The sequence below is a fragment of the Eleutherodactylus coqui genome, chromosome 6 (assembly GCF_035609145.1).
Source record: "Eleutherodactylus coqui strain aEleCoq1 chromosome 6, aEleCoq1.hap1, whole genome shotgun sequence".
In the NCBI taxonomy this organism is placed as follows: Eukaryota; Metazoa; Chordata; class Amphibia; order Anura; family Eleutherodactylidae; genus Eleutherodactylus; species Eleutherodactylus coqui.
The window spans coordinates 231,717,146-231,742,036 of NC_089842.1; the positions used below are offsets into that span (position 1 = coordinate 231,717,146).

Here is a 24,891-nt window from a genome sequence, read left to right on the forward strand (position 1 = left end):
CCCAACTCTGTAGCGCTGCTGAGCTATCAGCAGCCAGGGATTTAAAATCCCCGCTTGCTGGTAGCTCTAATTGTGATTGGCTGAACTTCAGGCAATCAGAATCAGAGCTACCAGCAGGCGGGGATTTTAAATCCCCGGCTGCTGATAGCTGAGAGCTACCGAGACAGGGACAGAAGCAGAAGTCGCGGCTGAGCCCCGGCAGAGTATTTCTCTTTTTTTTAACTCTTTTTAAAGGCTTTTCAGGGAAGGGCTTGTGAAGCCCTTCCCTGAAAAGCCACTGACAGCTGCCGGGCCTCAGCGGCGACTTCTGCCGCTGTCCCCGGCTCTGTAGCGTTGCTGAGCTACCAGCAACCGGGGATTTATAATCCCCGCCTGCTGGTAGCTCTGATTGTGATTGGCTGAAGCACTTCAACCAACCACAATCAGAGCTACCAACAGGCGGGGATTTTAAATCCCCGGCTGCTAATAACTCAAAACTACAGAGCAGGGGACAGCGCCAGAAGTCGCGGCTGAGCCCCGGAAGCTGAAGGGAGATGAGTATTAATTTTTTTTATTCTTTGCTTATGAAGCCCTTCCCTGAAAAGGCATTGATGAGATGCCGGCAGCAGTATTCTTTACAACAGCTGTCATGTGTGACAGCTACGGTTGAGAATTAAAGAATTCCTCTGCTGCATCTGCCACAGATGTGGCAGATGTAGCAGCAGGGAATTCTTTTAACTAGTGGGGATGAAGGAAACATCAGTTTTTTCTTATTTTTTTTTGTTTTGCACTAAAAACTTTTTTTTTTCCGGTAAGAGCTAATATGTAAAGTCCTTCCCTGAAAAAGAATGCAGGGGGCCATCAGAGCATTGTTTTCAATGGAGCCACCAGCAGCAGCCGCGGCTCTATTGACAACAAGCACGCAGCTGTGTTCATGCGTGTTTTTGCTCGTACCTAGGTGCTGACGTATGTACACACCTAAGTACGTGCAAAAACACGCTCGTGTGAACGCACCCTAAGAGGTGGTGCCTGGCTATCCTCTGACAGCCAAGTACCAGCTCTCCCTGCCACAGAGACCATTGGCTTGCTTCTGACAAGCCAATGGTCTCTATGGCATCCTGTAAACAAACTAGTGCAGGAGTTTGAAATTAAAAAGCGTGAGATTGCCGGCCGATCTGCAGTATCTTCCAGCTTCTGTTTTTCAATGTCCTGCACTGGTTCTCTCTGGGTCTGTGCATGCAGAGCACAATGCCACAGCTTATGACATTATGCTCTGCAGCTCCCATAGTGATACATAGCCCGGAAATCTTCCGGGCTATATCACTATCGGCAGTGAAGCTCCTCCCAGAAAATTTACGGGCGTGCCACTCAAGGGGTTAATAGATGCAATGTATAAACCAAATTGCAACTGGTGCAAAACACATTGTGTATATGACATGCTTAGTATAACAGTTAATAGCTGACCTAATTGGAAAATGTAATTCCTCGAGTAAAAGGTCTTCATTGTCCCACACAACGTTATCCAAAGTAAAGTCCCACAGCACACCAAAAGAAAGCGCAGAAGTGCAGAGGTATCAGACGGGTATATGCCAAGCCACCAGTGGGACTATGGACCTCCAGTCCCTGGGTTAAACGTCAAAGTGAAGGAAGTGGCAGCATCCATTGAGGGTTTTAAATTAGAATATTGAAATTTTATTGCTCCATATCTCACAAACAAGTACAGCCTGTACTTGTTTGTGAGATATGAAGCAATAAAATTTCAATATTTTAATTTAAAACCCTCAATGGATGCTGCCACTTCCTTCACTTTGACATTGTCCCACGCAACACACCATTAAACTAATACTAGCAAGTACTGGACGTCCTCTATCTCTTTTGTCAGGGCATTTCACTTCCTCTGCAAACCTCTTTCTAAACCTTAAAACCTTCCTTTCTAACTACACATAGCCACTATTTACCCTATTCTACTCCCCCCAGTATCCCTCTCTCTGCTTCTCTCCACCTTTCTTTTCAACTACTCCCGTTGTCCTGAAACTGGCACCCCCCATAGGATCCTTAAGTGTCTCAAAAGCTGTATGCTCTCTGACTCCCTCCTATTGCTCTACCATATCATCACTCCAATACACAGACACTGCTTTCTCTAATCCAACAATTATCTCAGTGCTGAACTTAGTGGTCCCATTCACACACACACACACACACACACACACACATAAAAGCAACCGATACATTGATAGGCAACCAAGGCACTCTGACCTGACAAAAAATGATCCAAGCTTACAATATTTTCAACTCCAGTATGTAAAATATGGACAAACATACCATTATAATTTTTGATGAAATATATATCTCCATCTATTTACTTTATTCTGGAAGCACATTTGAAAATCTTTAGTTTTTGTTAGCAATTTAGGAGATATACAAATTTAACAATAATTATTACAATTTTGAGAAACATTTTGTTTTTCTCCACAAAACCAAGATTGCAAAGACTCATAGGTGTCCTAATGATAAAAACCTCCACAAATAACCACATTTTAAAGTACAACCCCTTAGCGTATTCATTAAAGGGTGTCATGCATAATGTTTTCCCAGGATTTAAGGCAGTTCAGAGGAGAAAAAATATATATTTGCAAATCTGTAATTTTAAAGACATGTTTTTTTTGTATAGTGCACATGAACATGAGAAAGTGCACCCTCTATTTGTCCTGTTTTCAGAAAAATACCCATCGTGGCCCTAATCTTATATCTAGACTTATAACAGGGCCCAAAAGGAAAAAAGAATCCAATGGCTTTCAGAACAGAACATTTGCTTGAGGGTGCATTCACACGAACGTATATCGGCTCGGTTTTCACGCCGAGCCGATATATGTCCTCCTCGTGTGCAGGGGGGAGGATAGAAGAGCGCAGGAGCAGGAACTGAGCTCCCACCCCCTCTCTGTCTCCTCTCCACCCCTCTGCACTATTTGCAATGGGGAGAGGCGGGACGGGGGCGGGCTAATTTGCGGCCCTTAGCCCCGCCCCCGTCCCACCTCCTCTCATTGCAAATAGTGCAGAGGGGCAGAGAGGAGGCGGAGAGGGGGCGGGAGCCTCAGTTTCTGCCCCTGGCTCTTCCATCCTCCCCCCCCCCTGCACACGAGGAGGACGTATATCGGCTCGGCGTGAAAACCGAGCCGATATACGTTCGTGTGAATGCACCCTGAAAGTGTTTCAGGCCCCATTGCACCCATTGAAGAATCCTTAAGCTGCAAAAGCTATAGAAGAAAAACAAAAATGACCCCATTTTGAAAACTAGACCCCTTAACAAACTCATCTAGGTGTGCACTGCATATTTTGACCTCATAGTTTTTGAAGGAATATAAGCACAGCATAAAGGAAAAAAATTATATTTTTAATTTTTTTGGCGGTTGTGTCATTTCAAAAACATTTTTTTTTTGTACCGCACACATATGAATGAAGACTTGCACACCAAGATGGATTCCCCTTTTTGTCCTGTGTTTATAAATGTAGCCATTGTAGCCCTGATCTTATATTTGGACGTATAAGAGGGTCCAAAGAAGCATCCCGTGGTTTCGGGCCCCATTGTACATTTTCAGAGCCCTCAAACTATTAAAATCATGGAAAACCCCGAGAGTGTGCAACTCAAATTGTATTCCACTTGTTCCTTTTGTGTTGAGCAATACCCTCATTGTAGCCACAATCTGCTTACTGGACTCATGGCTTGGCCTTTAATGGAGGGAACACCCATTGGCTTTCAGGGGACAACTGAATAAATTCCAGGACCCATTATACACTTGAGCAGAAAAAAATATTAAATTGACTCCCTAAAAAGATTAACCTTACCCCCCCCCCCCCCCCCACCCACCACCACCACCACCACCACCACCCAACCCGGCATTCCCTAAATCTTAAATAAATCTTAAATAAAAATTAATAATAATTACAGAGGCCTGGTTGGGATAGGCAATAAATCTGGGTATCCCTCCTCCTCTTATGCTTGCTGCTAACCCGCCAATTCTTTTGGGGGTATCTATCAACCTCAGTGGTAGGGATGGGTTGTTTCATACCTCTTCAAACTTGTACATTTGATGTAGTGTGGTGGTCTCAAACAGAAGGTGCTTAACAACCTCCTCCTGGAATTGCAGCAAAATGAGCATTCCCTGGGACTTTTTATATAATGCATAAGCATTATAGGTAGTGATCTGAATATGGCAGATTGCTACCTTTTTGTGTCAGGTCCTGGTCTTTGACTTAACTAGGAGTGGCTTTAGCACCTGGTCAGACAGGTCTACATCCCCATAAACATAATGTAGTCTGTGACACAGACAGGTTTTCTCTTGTCCGTTGTAGCCCCCCTTCCCCTTACTACTTCTGAGGTGTCTGTGTACACAGTTTAGAGGATGTAGATTTCCTTTTTGTCGTGCCACTGGACTACAGGCAGTGGGTCCCTTGTAAGTGTGTATATCACCCCCGTTTCCACGTGCCTAGACACCAGGGGTTTTGTGAATCCTGCTCTGTTTTTCTTACTGTCCCACAGGCCCATGTATTTAAAGGCATGGAGGGATTTGAATAATGGGACACTAGTATAATAGTTGCCCATACACATATGGCACACCTTGTGCAAGAATGGTACCATTAGCTCCCAAACAATTTTTCCATTGACGCCAATAATTTCTAGGCAATCTGGGGGATTAAGAGGGTGGTCCCAGCCTGCATGTATAAATTTTATTTTTAATCGCAGTTATAGCCAGTTGTGCTCTCACACCTTATATAATTTGGCACTACACCTAGAGCGTTTGGATGGAATAAACTGCTAATAGGAAAACCAGCCCTTGAAGCTCATCAGGGAATCGTCAACTAAAAGATTTTTGCAGGGGTATAAAGATTTTGAAAGGATTCTTTCAGCAGGGAGATTAGGGGCCTCAATTTATTTAAATCGGTCATAGGCAGGGTCATCTCTTGGGGGAACTTAGGAATTATCATTAAAATGGAAGAAATTAGCATTTCAAAATGGGTTCGGGGTATGATTGCCCCAAATACAGGGATCGCATGCGCAACACTAGTAGACCAGTATGAGTGGATTGGGGATTTTTCTTTAACTAAACCCGTTAACAAAAGGATTCCCAATATTTTATTTCTGGGACATTTATGGGGGCTCCATATTCTTGAATAGACAGAGGTGGGGTGCTCTGCAATAAATTGTCTAGCAAAGATATCGTTCTTCTGGACAATTAATTCCACAACTTTAACACATAAATATATTTATACAATTTATTAGCAGCATCAGCATTTACATCCAGAGTCTCTACAAATTGAAGTGTTGTCACCTAGAAAGGTTTTCAGTTAACAGGTATGCCTTGTCAAGAGTTAATTTGTGGAATTTTTTGCCTCCTTAATGAGTTTGAGATCATCAGTAGAGATGAACGAACGTACTCGGTAAGGCCGATTTCGCAATCGAGCACCGCGATTTTCGAGTACTTCACTACTCGGGTGAAAAGTACTCGGGGTCGCCGGGGGGCGGGGCGTGGCGTGGTGGAACTGGGGTAGCAGCGGGGAACAGGGGGGAGCCCTCTCTCTCTCCCACTCCCCTCTGCAACCCCCCGCCCCACAGTGCCCCCAAGTACTTTTCACCCGAGTAGTGAAGTACTCGAAAATCGCGGTGCTCGATTGCGAAATCGGCCTTACCGAGTACGTTCGCTCATCTCTAATCATCAGTTATATTGTACAGAAGTAGGGTTGATACACAGTTCCAATACAGTGTTTAGCCCTATTTAACTACTTTTCTAACCCACATTATGGCAAGAACTACTGAACTAAGTAAAGAGAAACGACTGCCCATCACTACTTTAGGACATGGAAGTCAGTCAATGCAAAAATTTCAAGAACTTTGAAGATATTCTCAAGTGCAATCATGAAAACTCATCAAAGGCTGTGATGAAACTGTCTCTCGTGAGGACCTCCCCAGGAAGGATGACCAAGAGTTTCCTATGCTGCAGAGAATACATTCATCAGATTAACAAACCTGAGAAACCGTTAATTAACAGCACCTCAGATTGGAGCCCACATTAATGCTACCCAGAGTTCAATTACCAGACACATTTCAATATCAACTATTCAGAGGGACATTTGAAAATCTAGCCTTTATGGTTGAATTACTACATAGAAGCCACTACTGAGAAACACAACAAATGAACATTTGTGGAAATCTTTACTTTGATCTGAGGAGTGAACATTTTAGATTTTTGGTTCAAACCTCTATGCAGGAACATGAGCAAATGGTCTCTACATGTTTAGCTCCAAACATAAAGCATGAAGGAGGTGGTGTGGTGGTGTTAGGGTGTTTTGCTGTTGACATTGTTGGTGATTTATTTAGAATTCAAGACACAATTAACCAGCTTCGCTACCACAGCATTCGACAACGACATGCCCCCAAAAATGACCCCAAAGAGTGTGCAAAGCTATTATCAAAGCAACAGTGAGCTACTTTAAAGAATCTCAGATATAAAACATATTCTGGCTTGTATCACTACTTAATTCCATATGTGTTCCTCTATAGTTTTCATGTCTTCGATTAATATCTACAATGCAGACATTTCAGTGTATACATACACTAGAGTACATATCCAAATGCTCTTAGAGCCCCTTCAGACTAGTGTATGTGCGAACAGTCTTGCCTGAGCGCAACATATTTGTGCCAAGTGTGAATAAGTTTCTTTTTCATGCAGATCAGCACATTTTACTGTATTTCTTGCACTTCCAGGGCATGCTCACATGCACATGTTACCTGACCATGATTTAAATGGCTATTTAGCCTAATGAGGTCCATATGTGTTGTTTTTTCTAACACAATTGTGCAGCGTATTGCAAACTTGTGTGCCTATTGAGTGCACATTTGCATACCTCCCATGGACTTGCATACCTCCCATGGACTTGCATACCTCCCATGGGGACCTTTGGTGCTCAAATGCACACTAAAATAAAGCATGCTACTTTTCTTACTGCTTGTGGAATGCACATGTCAAAAAGGTGAAGGAGAACAAACCCATTGAAGTCTATGGGTTCTATTCTCTGTGTACTGCGTGCTCAAAATTTGTGCGTGCAGATATGAGCACAATTACATCCATCTGAAAGGACTATTAAGTGAACACATACATAATTTACATTAAGAATACACATATACATTGACACATCTTCTGGCTGCTCGTCCTGGGTTTCCTGCAGTCCTGGCTTCCAGTCTTTTTAAGCCATCGGCCTCCTGCACTGCTGGATCGAGTGTGCGCCCTCAATTCTAAGCAACAACACTAAGGCACTGTTACGGTCCTAGTGTTTATTGCAATTAAAGAGAAGGTCTAGAAGGGGTACCTACAGGCTTCCCCTCCCAGCTCAGGGTCCCATATCATCTGTGTTGTATGCCTCCATAGGAGGTATGCCTCTGATAATTGACAGAATTTTTCTTTGATGAGGCTTTTCATTCCTAGGAGCTGAGAGTGACCAGATCCCTTCATATGATGATGTAGATGACATAAATGGAGAAAATTCACCAAGTAAGTCTATTCATCATTAAAGTGATCAAATTATCAAAATTTGGTGTAAACTAAGCCAACTAATAGGTAGTGTTAGTGCAAACAACAATATTTGCTATATGATATGCTTGTTGGGTCCATATTCTTAGAGGACAAGCTGAGCTCAGGAGATTAACATGAAATCACACAGTCAAGAATGTGATCCAAAGTTATCTGTTTATTGATTGACAGGCCACATTTTTTATAGGGCACATGCTTCATTTACAATAATTTAAATCTAGTATAATTCATTTATTACCATTGGTCAAAGAAAAAGCAAAATATGAATATGATAGATAACATCTAAAATTAAAACCAAAGAAACATGCAAGCGCAGTTAATCATATACATATATAAAAGTACAGTAAGTCTAAACAATAAACTGTATAGAGAGCAAGTGGAGAACAGTGCACAATGACCCCAGACATTCAATCTAAAGCCTTGGAATGTTCTAATCATCGAGATTCCTTTTTATTTTTCAATACTTTTGAGCAAATCTTGTAAAAGGAAAAGTACAAAATATTGACACAGTCTATATCATACAAAATGGAAGGCGCATACTATAATACAGTGAAGGGAAAATGGAGTCATATTCATTTTACTAACAGTAGTATAAAGTTAGACTAGACAGCCTGAGGGCCCACATGGCTGACATATCATACCAGTGATAATCATTCCTGTGCTTTTACACAGGAATGAGCATTGCTCAGTGAGTGGAGATGGAAAGGGTCTGTATAGTTCTGCCCTCTCCCCTTCATTCACAGTAAACAGGCAGTCATTCATAAATGAGCAACTGCCTGTTTACGCAGGCCTATACAGTGTTCAGTTTTTCTGCATACAGAAACTTTATGATGTGCAAGAAGTGAGCAACTTCTCATTAGTCATTTAGTCAGGGCATGCATTTCTACTGAACAATAATCATTCTGATTCCCTCTGGATGTGAGATTCTGAACTATTTATCAGTCTGTGTAAAAGGGCCCTTAAAAAGCACAATTAACACACCTTAGTATGATGCAGCTACTGTACTCTGAGGACTCCTATCCGTGGCCTACCATCAAGGCTGTGGGAGCTACCATTTTTTATTTTACTCTCTCTCTTTAAGCTACTTATATCTAATGGGGATATTTTTTCTAGCTTCGATGGTCTAGATTTTTTTGACCCAGCACTGAGCTATTCAGACAGTATTAGCTATATATTAGCTAGAACCCATCAGTGTACCAGACAGGGTTAGGACATGATCCGCACCCCAGCTAGTATCTAAGTTCATCCCCTTATAGCTTTGAGAGAATCTTGATAGTAGATGCTCAACATTGGACGAACATTGCTTCGATTTTGATTCTACCTTGTTCTAAGCTCCATTAGACTAAAACTCTTCTTTAGCTGCTCTGTATATCTAAAATACGAATCCTCCTGAAGAGCCACACACATGGAGTGGCGAAACGCGTAGAGTCAAAACCGTTTATAGTTGTAGTAAACGAGCAGATTTATATACTAAAGAGTTTAACCACACAGCATACACAATCTGTACGAAGTTTTTAAAGAGGACTCCTATCTAGACCTATTATAATCATGTTATGATATTTATCTCATGAGGTTTCCATTAGTTTCTCTGATCTTATATTATGCAATCAGTTAGTTTTCATCATTCAATATAGATATCACTAGGTATACATAAATGTGGGCGGCCTTTATATTTATGAGCCGGGGAGTTATCTACACCATCATTTGTAAGGATTATTTGTGGGCTTTATTAATGGTTATGAAATTCTATCTATGTGAATTGGTAATGGGAACAATCAATAAATCTGTATTTCTAACACAACTAACAGGACTAATAATATTTCATTATTATATTATTTTAGGTTCCCCTTTGAAGAAGAAGACATCAGAATATGACTATGATGACGCTGGATTATTTTATGAGACTAATGATGTATCAGCAACTGGAGTTGAGAGAAACGGTGAAGATTTACTAATCTGTATTATTATTCTACTGTAGTAGTGTTTGTGGAGAGGAATCTTTACATTTAGCGGATTTATTGCAGCTATTTATGTGACTGTCCCGTCCATCTGAATCAGACTTATAGAAGTCCATATTTCCTACCAAAATAACCCTATTAAGATTAACCCCTTGAATGGCACACCCGGAAATTTTCCGGGATGAGCTCCACTGCCCATAGCGATATAGCCCGGAAGATTTCCGGGCTATGTATCACTATGGGAGCTGCAGAGCACAATGCCACAAGCTGTGGCATTGTGCTCTGCCTGCACAGTCCCTCATAAAACAGTTCAGGACTTTGAAAAACAGAAGCTGGAAGATATTGCCAATCTGCCGGCAATCTCCCGCTTCTGAATTCAAAAGTCCTGCACTGCTTTCTTTACAGGTTGCCATAGAGACCATCGGCTTATCAGAAGCAAGCCGATGGTCTCTGGCAGGGAGAGCTGGTGCTTGGCTGTCAGAGGATAGCCAGGCTCCAGCTCCTACAGCAGAGATCAGAGAAAACCTCCGATCTCTGCTGTTTTAACCCTTTACATGCTGCAGTCTATGTGACTGCAGCATGTAAAGGGCTGTCACCATGTGACCCCCAGAATGTGATCAGGGGTCCTGATGGGTCTCTGTGGAAGTCCCCTAAAGGGACAAAAATTTAAAAAAGTTTTTAAAAAAGTGAAAAAATTATTTAAAAAGTAAAAATAAAAACACTTGTCTCCCTTTACTTTGTTAAAAATTTAAAATAAAATTCCACATGTTGTATTCCTGCATCGTAATGACCCAGAGAAGGAAGTTAGTACATTATTTAACTCCTTAATGACACGACCCCTTTTTCCTTTTTTCCCCATTTCTTTTTTTCCTCCCCTCCTTTAAAAAATCATAACTCCTTCATTTATCCATCGACTTCGCTGTATGAGAGCTGGTTTTTTGCAGGACGAGTTGTAATTTTCAATGGACCTATTTAAAGTACCATATAATGTACTGAAAAACTTTTACAAAATTCTAAGTGAGGAAAATGAAAAAAAATGACATTTCGCCATCTTTCAGTGTCCACAAACTGCAACAAAAACAACATGATTACTTCATTCTTTGGGTCAGTACAATTACTTCAATACCAAACCGGTATAGTATAGTTTTTTTTTGCTGTAGTACTTGTATTTTTTTTTCAAAGACATTTAATTTTTTAAAATAATTTTCTGCTGCATCTTCTGCCCGCAATAACTTTTTTTATTTTTCCGTCAACGTACTTGAACAAGGGTTAATTTTTAGCAAGATGTCCTGTAGTTCACATTAGTACCAATACGGAATACGTACAACTTTTTGATCACTTTTTATTGCATTTTTCAGGGAAACAGGGTGACTGAAAAAGTGCATTTCTGGCTTTCTTTATTTTGTTTTTGGACTACCTTTACCGTGCGGGGTAAATAATGCACTACTTTGATAGATCGGACTTTTATGGATGCAGAGATACCAAATATGTATTTTTCTTTTATAATTTAGATTTTTTATTATAGATATGGCAAAAGGAGAGTGATTTAAACTTTTATTCCTTTTTTTTTTTTTTCTTTTCGTACTGGCCTGTAGAATTACTTTAATATAATATTTATACTGCTCAGAGAATGCAGTGAAAAATAAAAATAATAAACATGCCAGAATTACAGATTTTGTTAATCTTGCCACTAGAAAAAATAAAATAAAAAGCGATAAAAATTTTAGATGTTCCAAAAAATTAGATAAATGAAGACTGGAGTTCATCTCGCAAAAAACAGGCCCTTCTAGAGCTCCGGCAATGGAAAGATAAAATTAATACGGCTCTTGGAATGTGGCGTCACAAGAGCAAATCTTTAAGATAAAAATGTTTTAAATGTACAAAAATAGCAAAACATAAAAAAACTGTATAAACTTGGTATCTCCGGAATCGTGCTGACTTAGAGGATAATGTTATCACATTATTTATTCTGCACGCTGAACGCCGTAAAAATGAAATCCAAAAAACAAATGGCCGAATTTCTTTTTTTCCCCCAATCTCCCTACAATTTTTTTTACAAAAGTTATGCAATACATTATATATACCCCAAAATGATGCCATAAAAAAGTACAACTTGTCCCACAGAAAACAAGCCCTCATATGGCTGTGTCAATGGAAAAATGAAAAAGTTATGGCTCTTGGAACGCGACTGCAAAATTAGTTGAAATTACATAATTAGACGATTTTAAAAAACTGCCCTGGTGTGTCTGACAGGGGGGTAAGAAGCCCGCCACTCAAGAGGTTAATGGAACCAATTATGTGTTACTGAGATTTCTGTGACACATCCATGTATGTAATTAAATCCCTGTAGTCTTATTATATCATTATATTAGTTTATCTTGATCTCAAAAGAAGATTTTTCCTTGAAGAACATCTCATTAAACAGAAGCCATCCAGATAATCAGCGGCTCGCAGACTTTGTGACTTCTTTGGCTACTTCAGCCCCTCCTGTGATCAGTTATTATAACTGGGGAAGCCATGTTGTACCAGACATTTCCACCACACTGGCCCCTAATGCCATATAATACAGGGATAGTTTGGGTTCATGTGCTCGTTAGGATGGTTTCTCACACAGATTTTTGTCAAAACATATCACCGTTTTAATGTCGTTTTGGGGGAATTTTATTGGAGCTGTAGTTCAATAAAAAGTCTATGCAGTATATGCAGTTTTTTGCCATGTTTTTTGGACAGCTTTTCTATTATACATAGTTTTTACATGCATTATTTTCATCTCCTACAGAGAAACACACGGAAAAAGAGCCAAACCTACCCCATACCGCAGATGTTAAAAAAAGGCCACTGTTGAAGAAAAGCATTACATGGGGGAAAAAAATTCTACCCCCTCCCCTAAAAAAATGCTTTTTTAAAATATGAAAATAATGAAAAATATACATTAATATTGCTTTATATTTGGACTAGAGATGAGCGAACCTACTCGGCCACGCCCCTTTTTCGCCCGAGTACCGCGATTTTCGAGTACTTCCGTACTCGTGCGAAAAGATTCGGGGGGCCCCGTGGGTGAGTGGGGGGTTGCAGCAGGGAGTGGGGGGAAGAAGGAGAGAGAGAGGGCTCCCCCTGTTACCTGCTGCTACCCCCCGCTCTGTCATGCCTCCCCCCGCCCCCCGGATCTTTGCACCCGAGTACTGAAGTACTCGAAAATCGTGGTGCTCGATCGAGTAATTACTCGAAACGAGTAGGTTCGCTCATCTCTAATTTGGACCACAATTATGGGTGAAACTATAAAGTAAAAGCCAGTTTAGCAGTGATATTCCATGATATTCATCTACAGTATATATACATTAGGGTGGTTTCACACGAGCGTGTGCATACGCGCGCACAAAACACGCGTCTATTATAACCAATGCATTCCCTATGGTGTGTTCATATGTCCGTGTTTTACACGCGTGCGCCTGTAAAGATAGGACATGCGTGCACCATAGGGAATGCACGCATTGCCTTCAATGGAGCCACGGCTGCTGCCATTGGCTCCATTGAAGGCAATGGTCTGCCAGCACCCCTTAATTGTTTTTTTTAGAAAGAGCTTTAAATATAAGCCCTTCCCTGAAAAACAACCATTTTACTGTAAAAAAAAAATTATATATACATACCTGTCCACCGCTGCCATGTCCCCTGCGAGAATGAAGAACACATCTGCCACATGCACTCAGCCAATCATAGGCAGCTCTCACCTGTCATTCATTCTGCGAGAGCTGCCTTTGATTGGTTGAGCGCCTCAGCCAATCAGAAGCAGCTCTTTCAGCAGGCAGAGATTTTAATTCCCCGCCTGCTGAAAGAACTGCATTACAAAGTCGGGGACAGCACAGAGAGGACGCGGCTGAGCCCCGGCAGCTGAAGGAAGGTAAATATGTGGGGTTTTTTTTCGTTTTTTTTTACACTAGTTTGCCTTGTTTTTTAGGGAAAGGCTTATATTTAAAGCTCTTCCCTGAAAAACAATTACAGGGTGCCAGTAGACCATTGCATTCAATGGAGCCGCCGACAGCAGCCACGGCTCCATTGAAGGCAATGTGCACCTGCATACACGTGTGTTTTTGTGCGTACAGGGTTGCGCACATATGTACGCACAAACACACGCTCATGTGAAGCCACCCTTAGTCGTTGAATAGTCTAAAATATGATGATGTAATGAACAAGCTCTCATTGTGGTTTTGTAACCAGGAAAAGAACATGGATATGATGATGTGGATATTGAACTTTTATCTCGGTCTGTAAACTCTGGAGAAGTCGCTACTCATGCTAACAATGGACAGCTAGGACCATCTTGGGAAGGTTTGTACTTATAAAACATACAGACATTCATTGGGTCTTTTCCACAATTTGCCTTGATCAAAACTTACATCCCCCCAAGGGCTTTCCCAGTTATTGTCAGGCTGTGTGCTGTCCATATATTCTACAGACAATACATGGACCCATCCTTTGTGGGTCTAACGCAACGGCCTAGGTTTCCTCAGAGTGGATGTTGGGGCTTGAGTCGCAGCTATAAGTAAAAGTGGGTAGAGACTTAGTGTACGGCCTCCGGTGTTCCCCGACCCAAGGAGAAGAGGGCAGGGGAGGGAGCCAGGTCCCCCAAAATGGGGGGTTGAATGTTGAAGGACTGATTCTTGCCCTACCTGCCGGGAGGCGGCGCCGTGGACCCCGCGTCTACAATGTCGCTTCTAATTTTGCGCCAGGGGTTCCATGTTTAGGTATCTGTCGTGGGTACCACTGTGCCAACTAGATAACTCTTCCAGATTCGATAAAAGGTCCTCTCTGTCCCTCCAAAAGGTTAGGGTGGGGGGGCTCTTGCTTTTTTCACATAAGTGGGATGAGGGCTTTGGCTGAGTCAAGCATGAATGCGATCAACCTATGTTTTAGGGGGTGGAAGGCAGGCGTTGACTTCCACAGGAGAACCAACTCAGGGGACAGGCTGAGATTCGGGGAGAGCATTTTCAGAACCCTCTCCACCCCGCTCCAGAAGGGGGCAAGGAGGGGGCAGCTCCACCATATATGTATGTATGAGCCCGGGGACGTCTCGCGCCTCCAGCACTTGTCATGTGAAGTTAGTTTGTGATCGAATAACCATTGCGGGGTCCTGTACCATCTTGCCAGAAGCTTATAATGCGACTCCTGGGAGGTGACACATAGAGAAAGGCCAAAGGCCGTTTTGAGTATAAGTTTAGTCTCTTCTTGGGTAAGTGTAACTTGAAGTTCTCTCTCCCAGGAGGATAAGAAAGCTGGTTTTGAGTCACAGGGGGGGGGGGGAGATAAAATTTTTTCGGATATATGAAATTTTCCTCGAAGTATTAGGACCCCCTCTGATTGTAGTTTCGAAAGGGGTCAGAGGTCTGGAGGACCTGAACCGCATGAAGAAAATATTGAGCATTTTTTCTATGTGTGCGGATACCAGAAAGGGGAGCGTCTGGTTGGGGAGGAGCTCTTTTAGTATTACTGAGGGAGGTTTGTGCGCTAAGTGGAGGGCATCTTGGATCTTTTTGTCTGCAAACAAACTCCAGATATGGGCCGAGCAGGGATCTAGGGGTAGCTCCAGGACCTTATATAGTGCTCGTAAGGGGGTGCAGGGGGAGGGCCTAGGAGCCAGAGTTTCCCTCAGGCCGTCCCATGTTTCTGCAGACCCCCTCAGGAGCGGGTCTGCCCATTTACCTATCAGGTTTTTCTTGTCCGGGAACCAGAGATCCTCCTGGAGGGTGGGACCGTAAGAGGCCTTAGCCAATGCCTGGACGAGGGGGTCTTTACTAGGATGGGAAAGTTCCGTCCAATAGTTTAGTTGAGTGGCTTGGTAAAATTCTCGAATGCAAGGGAGATCTATGCCTCCTTCAGTGCGTCTCCTGACCAGGAGGCAATGGGCCAGTCTTGGTCTCTTCCCCATCCATAAATATCTGGAGTAAATTGAGCGAATAGTCTTGAGGAAATTAGCTGGGATAAATATTGGAAGCAGTCTAATTTTGTATTGTATAATGGGGATAACATAAGATTTTAGGATATTTTTCCTTCCCATCCAGGAGATGAAAGGAAATTCATACTGCCGCTGAAGGTTCTTGGTCTTGGTTATAAGTGGGGGAAAATTTGCAGTGTAAAGGTCTTCAGATTTCCTAATGAGTCTTATTCCCAAGAAATCAAATCCAGATTATGTCCATGAGAAGGGAGAGTTAGACTTCAGAGAGATATATCGAGACGTGGGGATTGATATGTTGAGTGCGGTGGATTTATCGAAATTGATTTTAAAGTTCGAGAGGGAGCCAAACTCCTCCAGGAGTAAAGTAAGTCTGGGAAAGCTATCCTCAGGTTTTGTGACAAGGAATATGATATCGTCCGCATAAGCTGGGGACGAGAGAGTTTCTTTACCGATTTTTAATCCATGGATTAGGGGGTCGTTTCTGACCCTTTGGTGGAAGGGTTCCAGTGCCAATACAAAGAGAATAGGTGACAGGGGGCAGCCCTGGCGGGTGCCATTATTTATATTAAATGCCGGGGAGCGGGCATTGTTAACTTTTAGTCTTGCGTTGGGCATGGCGTACAGGGAGAGAATTGCCCTGACAAAATCTGATGGGATGTTGAATTGCAGAAGGACTCTCTCCATGTACAGCCAATTAACGTGATTGAACGCTTTTTCAGCGTCGGTACTTAGGAAAGCTAAAGGAATGTTATGGGTTTGGGCGTATTTTGCTGCATGCAAGAGTCTCAGACAATTATCTTTAGCTTCCCTCCCTTTAATAAAGCCCGTTTGTTCGGGATTAATTATTTTTGTAACATGTTTTTCAAGCCTTTTGGTGAGCAGTTTCGCCCATAGTTTCATGTCGAAATTTATTAAAGAAATTGGCCGGTAGCTTCCACAGTGTTCTGGGTCCTTGTTTTCTTTGTGGACTAAAGTTATGTGAGCTTCTTGTGCTTGTTTTGTCAGGTTATCACCCTGTAGGAGGGAGTTAAAGAGTTGGGCTAAATGTGGGGCTAAGGTGGCTCTGAAGGATTTATAATAAATTAGCGGAAGGCCGTCTGGGCCAGGGCTTTTCCCTGCTGGAGAGGAGGAGAGAAGGTCCTCTACCTCCTGGATGGTAACGGGGTCAAAAGGTCAGGCGCTGCGTCGTTCGGTATTTTGAGTAGGTTTAGGTCTTTTAGAAAGGAATCAATCTGGGACATGGCGTAGGCTCTGGTCTCCCGGGTAAGTGGTTCCCTGAGGTTGTAAAGGCGAGAATAGAATTTTTGAAATTCTAGAGCTATTTCCTCTGTAGAGGAGACCTGAGAGCCTTCATGGGTTTTGATAGATTTAATAAAGTTGCGGGAATAAGCTTTTTTGATAAGGGATGAGGTGAACTTGCTCCCCCTGTGGCCCTGGGCATAGACCGTGTGTTTAAGATAGAGGTGTTTTTTGTTGAACTTCGTTTCGAGAAGTAGTTTGAGTTCCTTTCAGAGCGAAGTTGATTTGTCCTGTGTTAACTTAATTTCTGAGCTTTTTGCTACTTGTTCAAGTTTAGCAATTTGCAAAAGCTTATAGTCTATCTCTTTTTGTTGTGCTTTTTTCGTTCTAGTGCCCAGGGCAATCAGGAGTCCCCTGATATAAGCCTTATGGGCTTCCCAGACTATCGGGAATCGTTGTTCTTCTGATGTGTTAATTTGGAAGTATTCTTCCAGGGAATTATTCAGTTGTGTTCTGTCTTGCTCTAGGTCGAGCAAGGAGGGGTTTAGTTTCCAGCGCCATTCCCGGGGGGAGGTGTTGGGTAAATTTAAGTCAATATGTACCAGCGCGTGGTCTGAGATAAGGATCGAATCAATCTTTGCCCGAAACGAAGCTTGTAAGAGAAAGGAGGAGGAGAAAATATAATCGAGGTGATGGTAGGATGCATGGACTGGAGAGAAGAAGGTATAATCTTTTGAGGTGGGATTCATAAACCTCCATACATCCACCACCCCGACTTCTGAGAAAGTGCGGATGAGTCTTTTCAGTTTCCTCTGGGAAATCTGAGACCTCACGGTGGAAGAGTCTATTAGTGGGCATAAAGCAAGACTTAGGTCACCTCCCAGGAGGATGGGGCCAGAGGCAAAGTGCTTGAGAATCTCTAATTGTTTAATTAACCATGGTACTTGGTCCGTATTTGGTGCGTACAAGTTGGCAAGGGTAATTCTGATATGGTTGAGGGAGCCTCTTAAGAATAAAACCCTGCCTTCCTCGCCTGAATGTCGGGCTTCACATGTAAAGGGTAAGGTGCTGTGTAAGAGGATTGAGACGCCCTTCGAGGCCGAAGTAGGGTGGGTACTGTGGAAACCTTGCGTATATTGCCTACCCGGTAGGGACAGGCACCTATTTCCCCTGAAGTGGGTCTCCTGCAAGAAAACAATCTTTGATCCATACCTCTTTAGAAGTAATGCAATGTGGTGCCTTTTAGAGGGTGAGTTGATCCCCTTAACATTGAATGAAGTGATGCGCAGAGGGGTATCCATGACGGCGGAGTCCGGCAGGCAGGCGAGGCGACTCACAGAGAATGAAGAGGAGAAAAAAAAAGTTAGAGAATGGGATTGCGTTTTGGACCGAAGGCAATTGGGCCTGCTCTTGCGGGAATGAGGAGGAGAAGCAGGAAAGCAGGGGAGGAGGGGGAAGAGGGAGGGGAAGGAGAACTGGACACAGAAGGAAGGGAAGAGGACTATGGACACTTACACACAGGCAAAACAATTAAGCAATTGCAAATGAGAATACGGTTAGGGCGAGGACTAAATTCGTGACCTCACTCTTAGGTGGGGGGGCTAGTTGTCTGAACTACGTGAAGTCGGAGGACAGACAACCGAAGTTACAGCCTGGTCAGTCATGCGCCCACGAGGTCTTAAAGATGTAAGACATGAACCATATGGACAATAACAGCACACTAAGAACATGAAAACAATGCTGTAAGGTTGCGTAAAATTGACGCAGTTAGATTTGCGGATGTTAAGGGTTTAGGACAGTTTAGGCCATTCAGAGTCCAGAACTAGGTCAGAGAAGAACAGCCATCTCCACCAAGGTGTTACTTCTTTTCTGGGGAATTCTCCAGAATGGCCAACGGGGACCGAAGTCCAGCACAAAGAGCACTAACATGGAGCAGCCCAGGGGGCAGGGGCGCTCCCCTCAGATGTCCACATTGTAGAGGGGTTCTTTGGGTTTTTTCTTTTTTCCCCTAGGGGATTTCAGGCTGCCGGCCTGCTGCCAGGATTCAGGGGGAGTCAGCTTAGGGAGCTTCGGGAATTCGGGAAGGAGAAGCCAGCAGGGTGAATCTATGGGGTCAAGCCCTAGGTGCTCCCAGCTTTTTTGTAGATCTTCAGGGGATCTAATGGCGAGACGGCGGCCCTTATGGGAGATGCCGATGCCGAAGGGAAGAAGCGCCGAGTACTTTATGTCCTTTGCTCTCAGTGCTACCAAAAGAGGGCATAGGAGACGGCGTTTCGTCAGTGTTGAGGGGGACAAATCCTGGTAGATCTGTACGGGAAAATCTCCATATTTAAGGTCGTTTTGGGATCTTGCAGCTTTCAAGATGGCCGAGGTGTCTTGAAAAGAGAGGAGTTTGCAAATGACGTCCCGTGGAGGCTCTGATGAGGATGAAGGGGGAGGTCTAAGCGCCCTGTGTATGCGCTCAATGGTTATAGTAAAGGCTTTTTCTGTGCCCAATAGAGTTGAGAAAATTTCCGCAGCTACTTTGCAGAGAGACTCGGAAGCCCAGGATTCCTGGAGACCCTTGAAGCGGATGTTACAGCGCCGATTGCGGTTCTCCAGGTCTTCCTGCATGACTAGTGCCTGGTTTATGTGGTCATGTTGGTCCTTGAGTACTTGCGCCATAGCTAGAGCATGTGAAGAGACCGCAGCTGAGGATGACTCTAAGTCCTCTATTCTGCGCCCCATATGCTTTATGTCCTCCTTTATTTCAGCCAATTCAGCCATTACAGGGTGGAGGGCATTCATGATAAGGTCCTTCATAAATCCTCTGGACACATTCTCTCTGTCCTCATCATCGGAGGAGAGCTCCCACTCCCCCTCCTTACTGTGTGCTGCAGCTGCCTCATGAGCCGGCACCATCTTGGAGATAGGGTGAGGAGAACGAGCGGCCCGTTCTTTCAGGTACCACTGCATTCCAGGCTGGTTTTTCATAGAACGGGGGGTACCCAAGTGCTCAGTGCTTTTGTCCTTGCAGGTCTTTCCCATGTCCGCGGGTCTGTGTAGCGGTGAGGAACCTCCGTGGGTGCCGTTCTGCAGGAGCTCAGGACTCAAGCGGCCATCTAGCTCGGCAGTCAGGCTCCGCCCCCCAGCCACTACATCTTGTTCAGTAAGAACCAGTGCATGGCCAATGGAAACAACAAGGAGACTGCAGTGCTGCCCGAGTACTGAGCCCCAAACAGCCCTTCACCATTCTGCAGCAATATTGATGGGATATGCTAGAGCTATACAAACTTGTAGAAATGAATATTCTATTATTTTCATTATGGATGGCTACAGATTATTTAATGATTGCGCTATTCTGTAATGTATAATAGTTTAGGTTGAAGCAAATAAAAAAATAACCAATGTTTTGTCGGATCCCAATTAGAGATGAGCGAGCATACTCATCCGAGCTTGATGCTCGTTCGAGTATTAGGGTGCTCGAGATGCTCGTTACTCGAGACGAGCACCACGCGGTACGCGTCTCGATTAAACGAGCACTGATCATTGAATTCAATGGAGCCGGCAATACAGCCGGCTCCATTGAAAGCAATGGGCTACCGGCGAGTGTGGGATGACTTTTCGGGAAGGGCTTAAAAATATAAGCCCTTCCCTGAAATTCATCCAGAAATGTGTAAAAACAAAAAATATATATATACTCACCCGGTCCCAGCAGACGGAGTTCAGCCGCGGCCGGCGGCAGTTCTCCTGAACTGCTCTCTCTAGTATTCAGCAGCCGGGGATTTAAAATCCCCGCCTGCTGAATGAGCTGCCTCTGATTGGTCACAGCCTGACCAATCAGAGGCAGCTCTCACTCACACCCATTCATCACAGCCTGACCAATCAGAGGCAGCTCTCACTCACCCATTCATGAATTCATGAATGGGTGTGAGTGAGAGCTGCCTCTGATTGGTCAGGCTGTGACCAATCAGAGGCAGCTCATTCAGCAGGCGGGGATTTTAAATCCCCGGCTGCTGAATACTACTCAGAGCAGTTCAAGAGAACTGCCGCCGGCCGCGGCTGACCTCCGTCTGCTGGGACCGGGTGAGTATATATATATTTTTTGTTTTTACACATTTCTGGATGAATTTCAGGGAAGGGCTTATATTTTTAAGCCCTTCCCGAAAAGTCATCCCACACTCGCCGGTAGCCCATTGCTTTCAATGGAGCCGGCTGTATTGCCGGCTCCATTGAATTCAATGATCAGTGCTATATATTTTTTTTTATTTTTACTAGAGATGAGCGAACGTACTCGGATAGGCACTACTCGTCCGAGTAATGTGCTTTATCCGAGTACCTCTCTGCTCGTCCTGAAAGATTCGGGACGCGCTGCGGAGCGGGGAGCTGCAGGGGAGAGCGGGGAGGAACGGAGGGGAGATCTTTCTCTCCTTCTCTCCCGCCCGCTCTGCCCCGCTCCCCGCTGCGACTCACCTGTCAGCAGCGGAGTGCCCCGAATCTTTCAGGACGAGCGGAGAGATACTCGGATAAAGCACATTACTCGGACGAGTAGTGCTTATCCGAGTACGTTCGCTCATCTCTAATTTTTACACATTTCTGGATGAATTGCAGGGAAGGGCTTATATATTTAAGCCCTTCCCGACAATTCATCCCGCGATCGCCGGCAGCCCATTGCTTTCAATGGAGCCGGCTGTATTGCCGGCTCCATTGAATTCAATGGGCAAACACCGTTCTTCTCTGCCACAGTTGTTACAGCTGTGGCAGAGAAGAATGATTTGTCTTCTATATGTTCTCAATGGGGTCGGTGCTGCTGCCGCCGGCCCCATTGAGCGCATATAGAGAAGAGAACAGGAATTGCAGATAGGTGCGATCTGCGATTTCTGTTCTATAATTTATCGGACGAGCGCATAAAAGCGCTCATGTGTCCGATACCAATGCAAAGCAATGGTTTTATAAAATCGCCGGACGCATGCGCAAATTGCGCGAAAAAACGCCCGTCTGACTGAGCCCTATCACATACAAACATAGTGATAAAAAGGCGATTTTTACACACCAAAACTGCCTACACCCATGGGGATGGGCCCTAACAATGCAATACTATATTGAGCCAAGTACAGTATGTAATATGTGAGCGCTCAGTAGGTTAATCTCTATTCTTTTCTACTGTTCTCAGACGTCCTTCACCTGAGTGATGAGCAGATTGTTTCCATATCTGACAATCAGGATGAGATTCATCTCTCTGTGGACCCCGATTATGATGATTCCATGTCTGCATGAGCAGAAGCTGAACTAGTGGATTATTGTCACATTGTAGATAATTGTATGACAAGAGTAATAACAGAGCATAAAGCCTCTCATCCGTATATTCACTGATTATTGAGGGTTTTGTTAAACATATTTTTAATTAAGAATTGTATAACATAGACATGCTATAGGTACATGTATATCAATGTTAAGCTGACTTCTCATATATAACGTTGACATTTTAGAGAACAACACAGTATACGTTGATTATCTTCCCTCAAAACAAAAAAGATTTGCAAGCATGTTAACGGTAACTTATAAGAAGGTAAGACTAAAGCCAAGCATGGTATAAAGAGAAAGGAAGTGTATACCCATCATAGTAATCTTATTAGGCAGTAGGGGCTGCCCCATGTGAAACCTGTACAAAAATATATCAGAAAAAAAATTTTGTGAACAATAATAAAAGAAAAAAGAAAAAACAATTAAAAAAAAAAGGAAAAACATTGAGGAATAGCTGGTAATTAAATAGTGAGATTATCATTGCTAAACCCAGTGCTGCATTAGTATAAGAATTGAGATCAGTGTAGGGAGGTCACTACAATTAATAAGCATACACTTAGCTTGACATGTATAACCCTTTTTTATTTAGGTTCTCCAGCCAACTTTCTCATCTAGGGCGGTATGGATGAAAATGACCTTGTTGTGAAGCCTTCCATAGAGCAGTTATAATTAATACGTTGGATTACCTTGGTAATGGTGGGAATATTGCTAGACCTCCAGTTTTTAGCTGTCAGCCACTTCGCCATCACAAGCGTGTGAAAAACAACCTCCCTGTCTGAGGGTGGTAGATCATCTAGCCCTAAATTGAGCAGACAAATAGCCTTATAGGATATCCTAACAGAAGGTTTAAAATGACTGAATCTCCCCCCAAAAGGACGCTATCTCAGAACAAGTCAGTAAATATAGTAACCAAGTCAGGGATACTGTGGGAGATATTAATAAAATTCTATAAGGCCCATTTCATTCCCACCAAAGGAATTCCAACAGCTGAGTGCACTGCGGAACTGGTGATCAAGGAGATATTCAGACTGCATGGAATCCCTGATGATGTAGTTTCTGACAGGAGGGTTGACTTCACATTGAAGTTCTGTAAGAGTTTTTGCACGGCCCTGGGCATCACTATTTATCTATTTTCTGTTTTTCACCCCCTGCCCAATAGCCACACCAAAAGAACAAACCACACTTTGAAACAGTAACTTCAAAGTTTTATCTCCCATCTCCAAGATGATTGGGTGGATTATCTACCAACAGCGGAATTCACCTATAACAACGCCAGACATTGTCCAACCTCGCAGAGTTTGGGTTTTTTTTGCGAATTATGGACTACATCCTGTCTTTATTCCTAGCCTCCCTCTCCAGACTCCCATACCTAAAGTCACCAACAGACTTGTAACTTTGCAAAAAAATCCAGGAGAAATTAAAGGAAGTACTATGGCAGGCTAAGGAAACTTACAGGCAAGCAGCAGATAGACACTGCAAGACTCGCCCTACCATCCAGGTCCGGCATAAGGTATGGCTGTCCACCAGCAATTTTAGAAGTCATTTTTATTCCCTCAAGCTTGGGCAAAACTTTTTGGGGCCTTTCCCGATCACGGCAAAGGTAGGCCAAATGGCATTCCAACTGGATCTTCCTACTAGTCTGAAAATCCACCCAGTTTTTCACATATCACTGCTCAAAAATGTAAAGAAAATCTCTTTCCAGGAAGGGCTTAACCACCTCCCACGCCGGTGGAGGTCCAATGAGAGGAGGAGTATGAAATCAAGAAGATTCTGGACTCTAGAATATACAGAAGGAGTTTACAGTTATTAGTCCAATGAAAAGGTTATGGGCAAGAAGAGAACTCTTGGGAACCAGCTTCCAATGTCCACACCCCTGACCTCCCCAGAGTGTTCCATTATAGGTTTTGGGGGAAACTGGCCCCCGGGACATCTGGAGACTGTTCTGGAAGGAGGGGACAACTGTTAGAACTCAAACATGGGACCTTCTGTACTTCGAGCAGCAGCCCTATGTATTGAGATATTCAACATGCTAGATGGCTGCCTCTGATTCCTAGTGCCATATTCCTTGTCTCTTCTTCCTGTGTCACCCTTGTCTAGTCCAACTCATGTCTTGTTTCTTGCCCAATTAGCCCTCTATATAAACCTGGCCCTAGCAATTTTAGTGTAGCTACATAAACTCAGAGCATTACATTCCACAACATTGTGGAATCAAAAAACCTGCTGTAACCTTTAATTTTAGTACATTTATCTACTATTAACATATTCTTTTCAAATACTGTACATTAGGGGGACCCATAGAGATATGGCAACAAATAAAGTGGCAGCTATACAGCAAGACACCTTCGCAATTCATTACAACTGCTAATTGTAATGTTAGGGTAAAGTTTTAGCTTTAAATTCCAAATGCAAGATGGTGCCCAAAACTGTTGTATATTATGAGACATAGCACTTGCATGAAGACATGGCACTTGCATGACACTTAAAAAAGGTTAATAAAGGGATTCCTTTTTGACTGTCATTATGGAGCCAGGAAGGAGTTTTTTCCCCCAAATGGGCTAAATTGGCTTCTGCCTCATTTTCTTTGCCTTCCTCTGGATCAACAGGGGGAGGAGAGGGTGGAAACAGGCTGAACAAAATGGACATTGTCTCCCTTTAGCCTAACATACTATGTTAGTTTAAAAAATTAAGTATGGACAATAGAACTTGTCATGTACTAATAATATTTGTCCTGGCAATCTTCACATTTATGCTGTTCTAACAAAAATACCTAAAAATATATGAAAATAGTTAAAATTATGACACAAATACTTGTCAGTCAGTGCTTAAAGGGGTTGTCCCGCGCCGAAACGGGTTTTTTTTTTTTTCAATAGCCCCCCCGTTCGGCGCGAGACAAACCCGA

General features: G+C 43.3%; 1 protein-coding gene across 1 annotated transcript in view; it reads left to right on the top strand.

Moving 5' to 3' along the window:
• LOC136571867 (scavenger receptor cysteine-rich type 1 protein M130-like) overlaps positions 1-24,891 on the top strand; it is a 167,450-nt gene extending 142,559 nt beyond the window's left edge. Inside the window, exons 16-19 of the mRNA XM_066572485.1 lie at positions 7,458-7,523; positions 9,404-9,502; positions 13,736-13,846; positions 21,862-24,891. Coding sequence (XP_066428582.1) covers positions 7,458-7,523; positions 9,404-9,502; positions 13,736-13,846; positions 21,862-21,965 — 380 coding nt within the window. The 3' untranslated portion in view covers positions 21,966-24,891. The remainder of the gene's footprint in view (positions 1-7,457; positions 7,524-9,403; positions 9,503-13,735; positions 13,847-21,861) is intronic.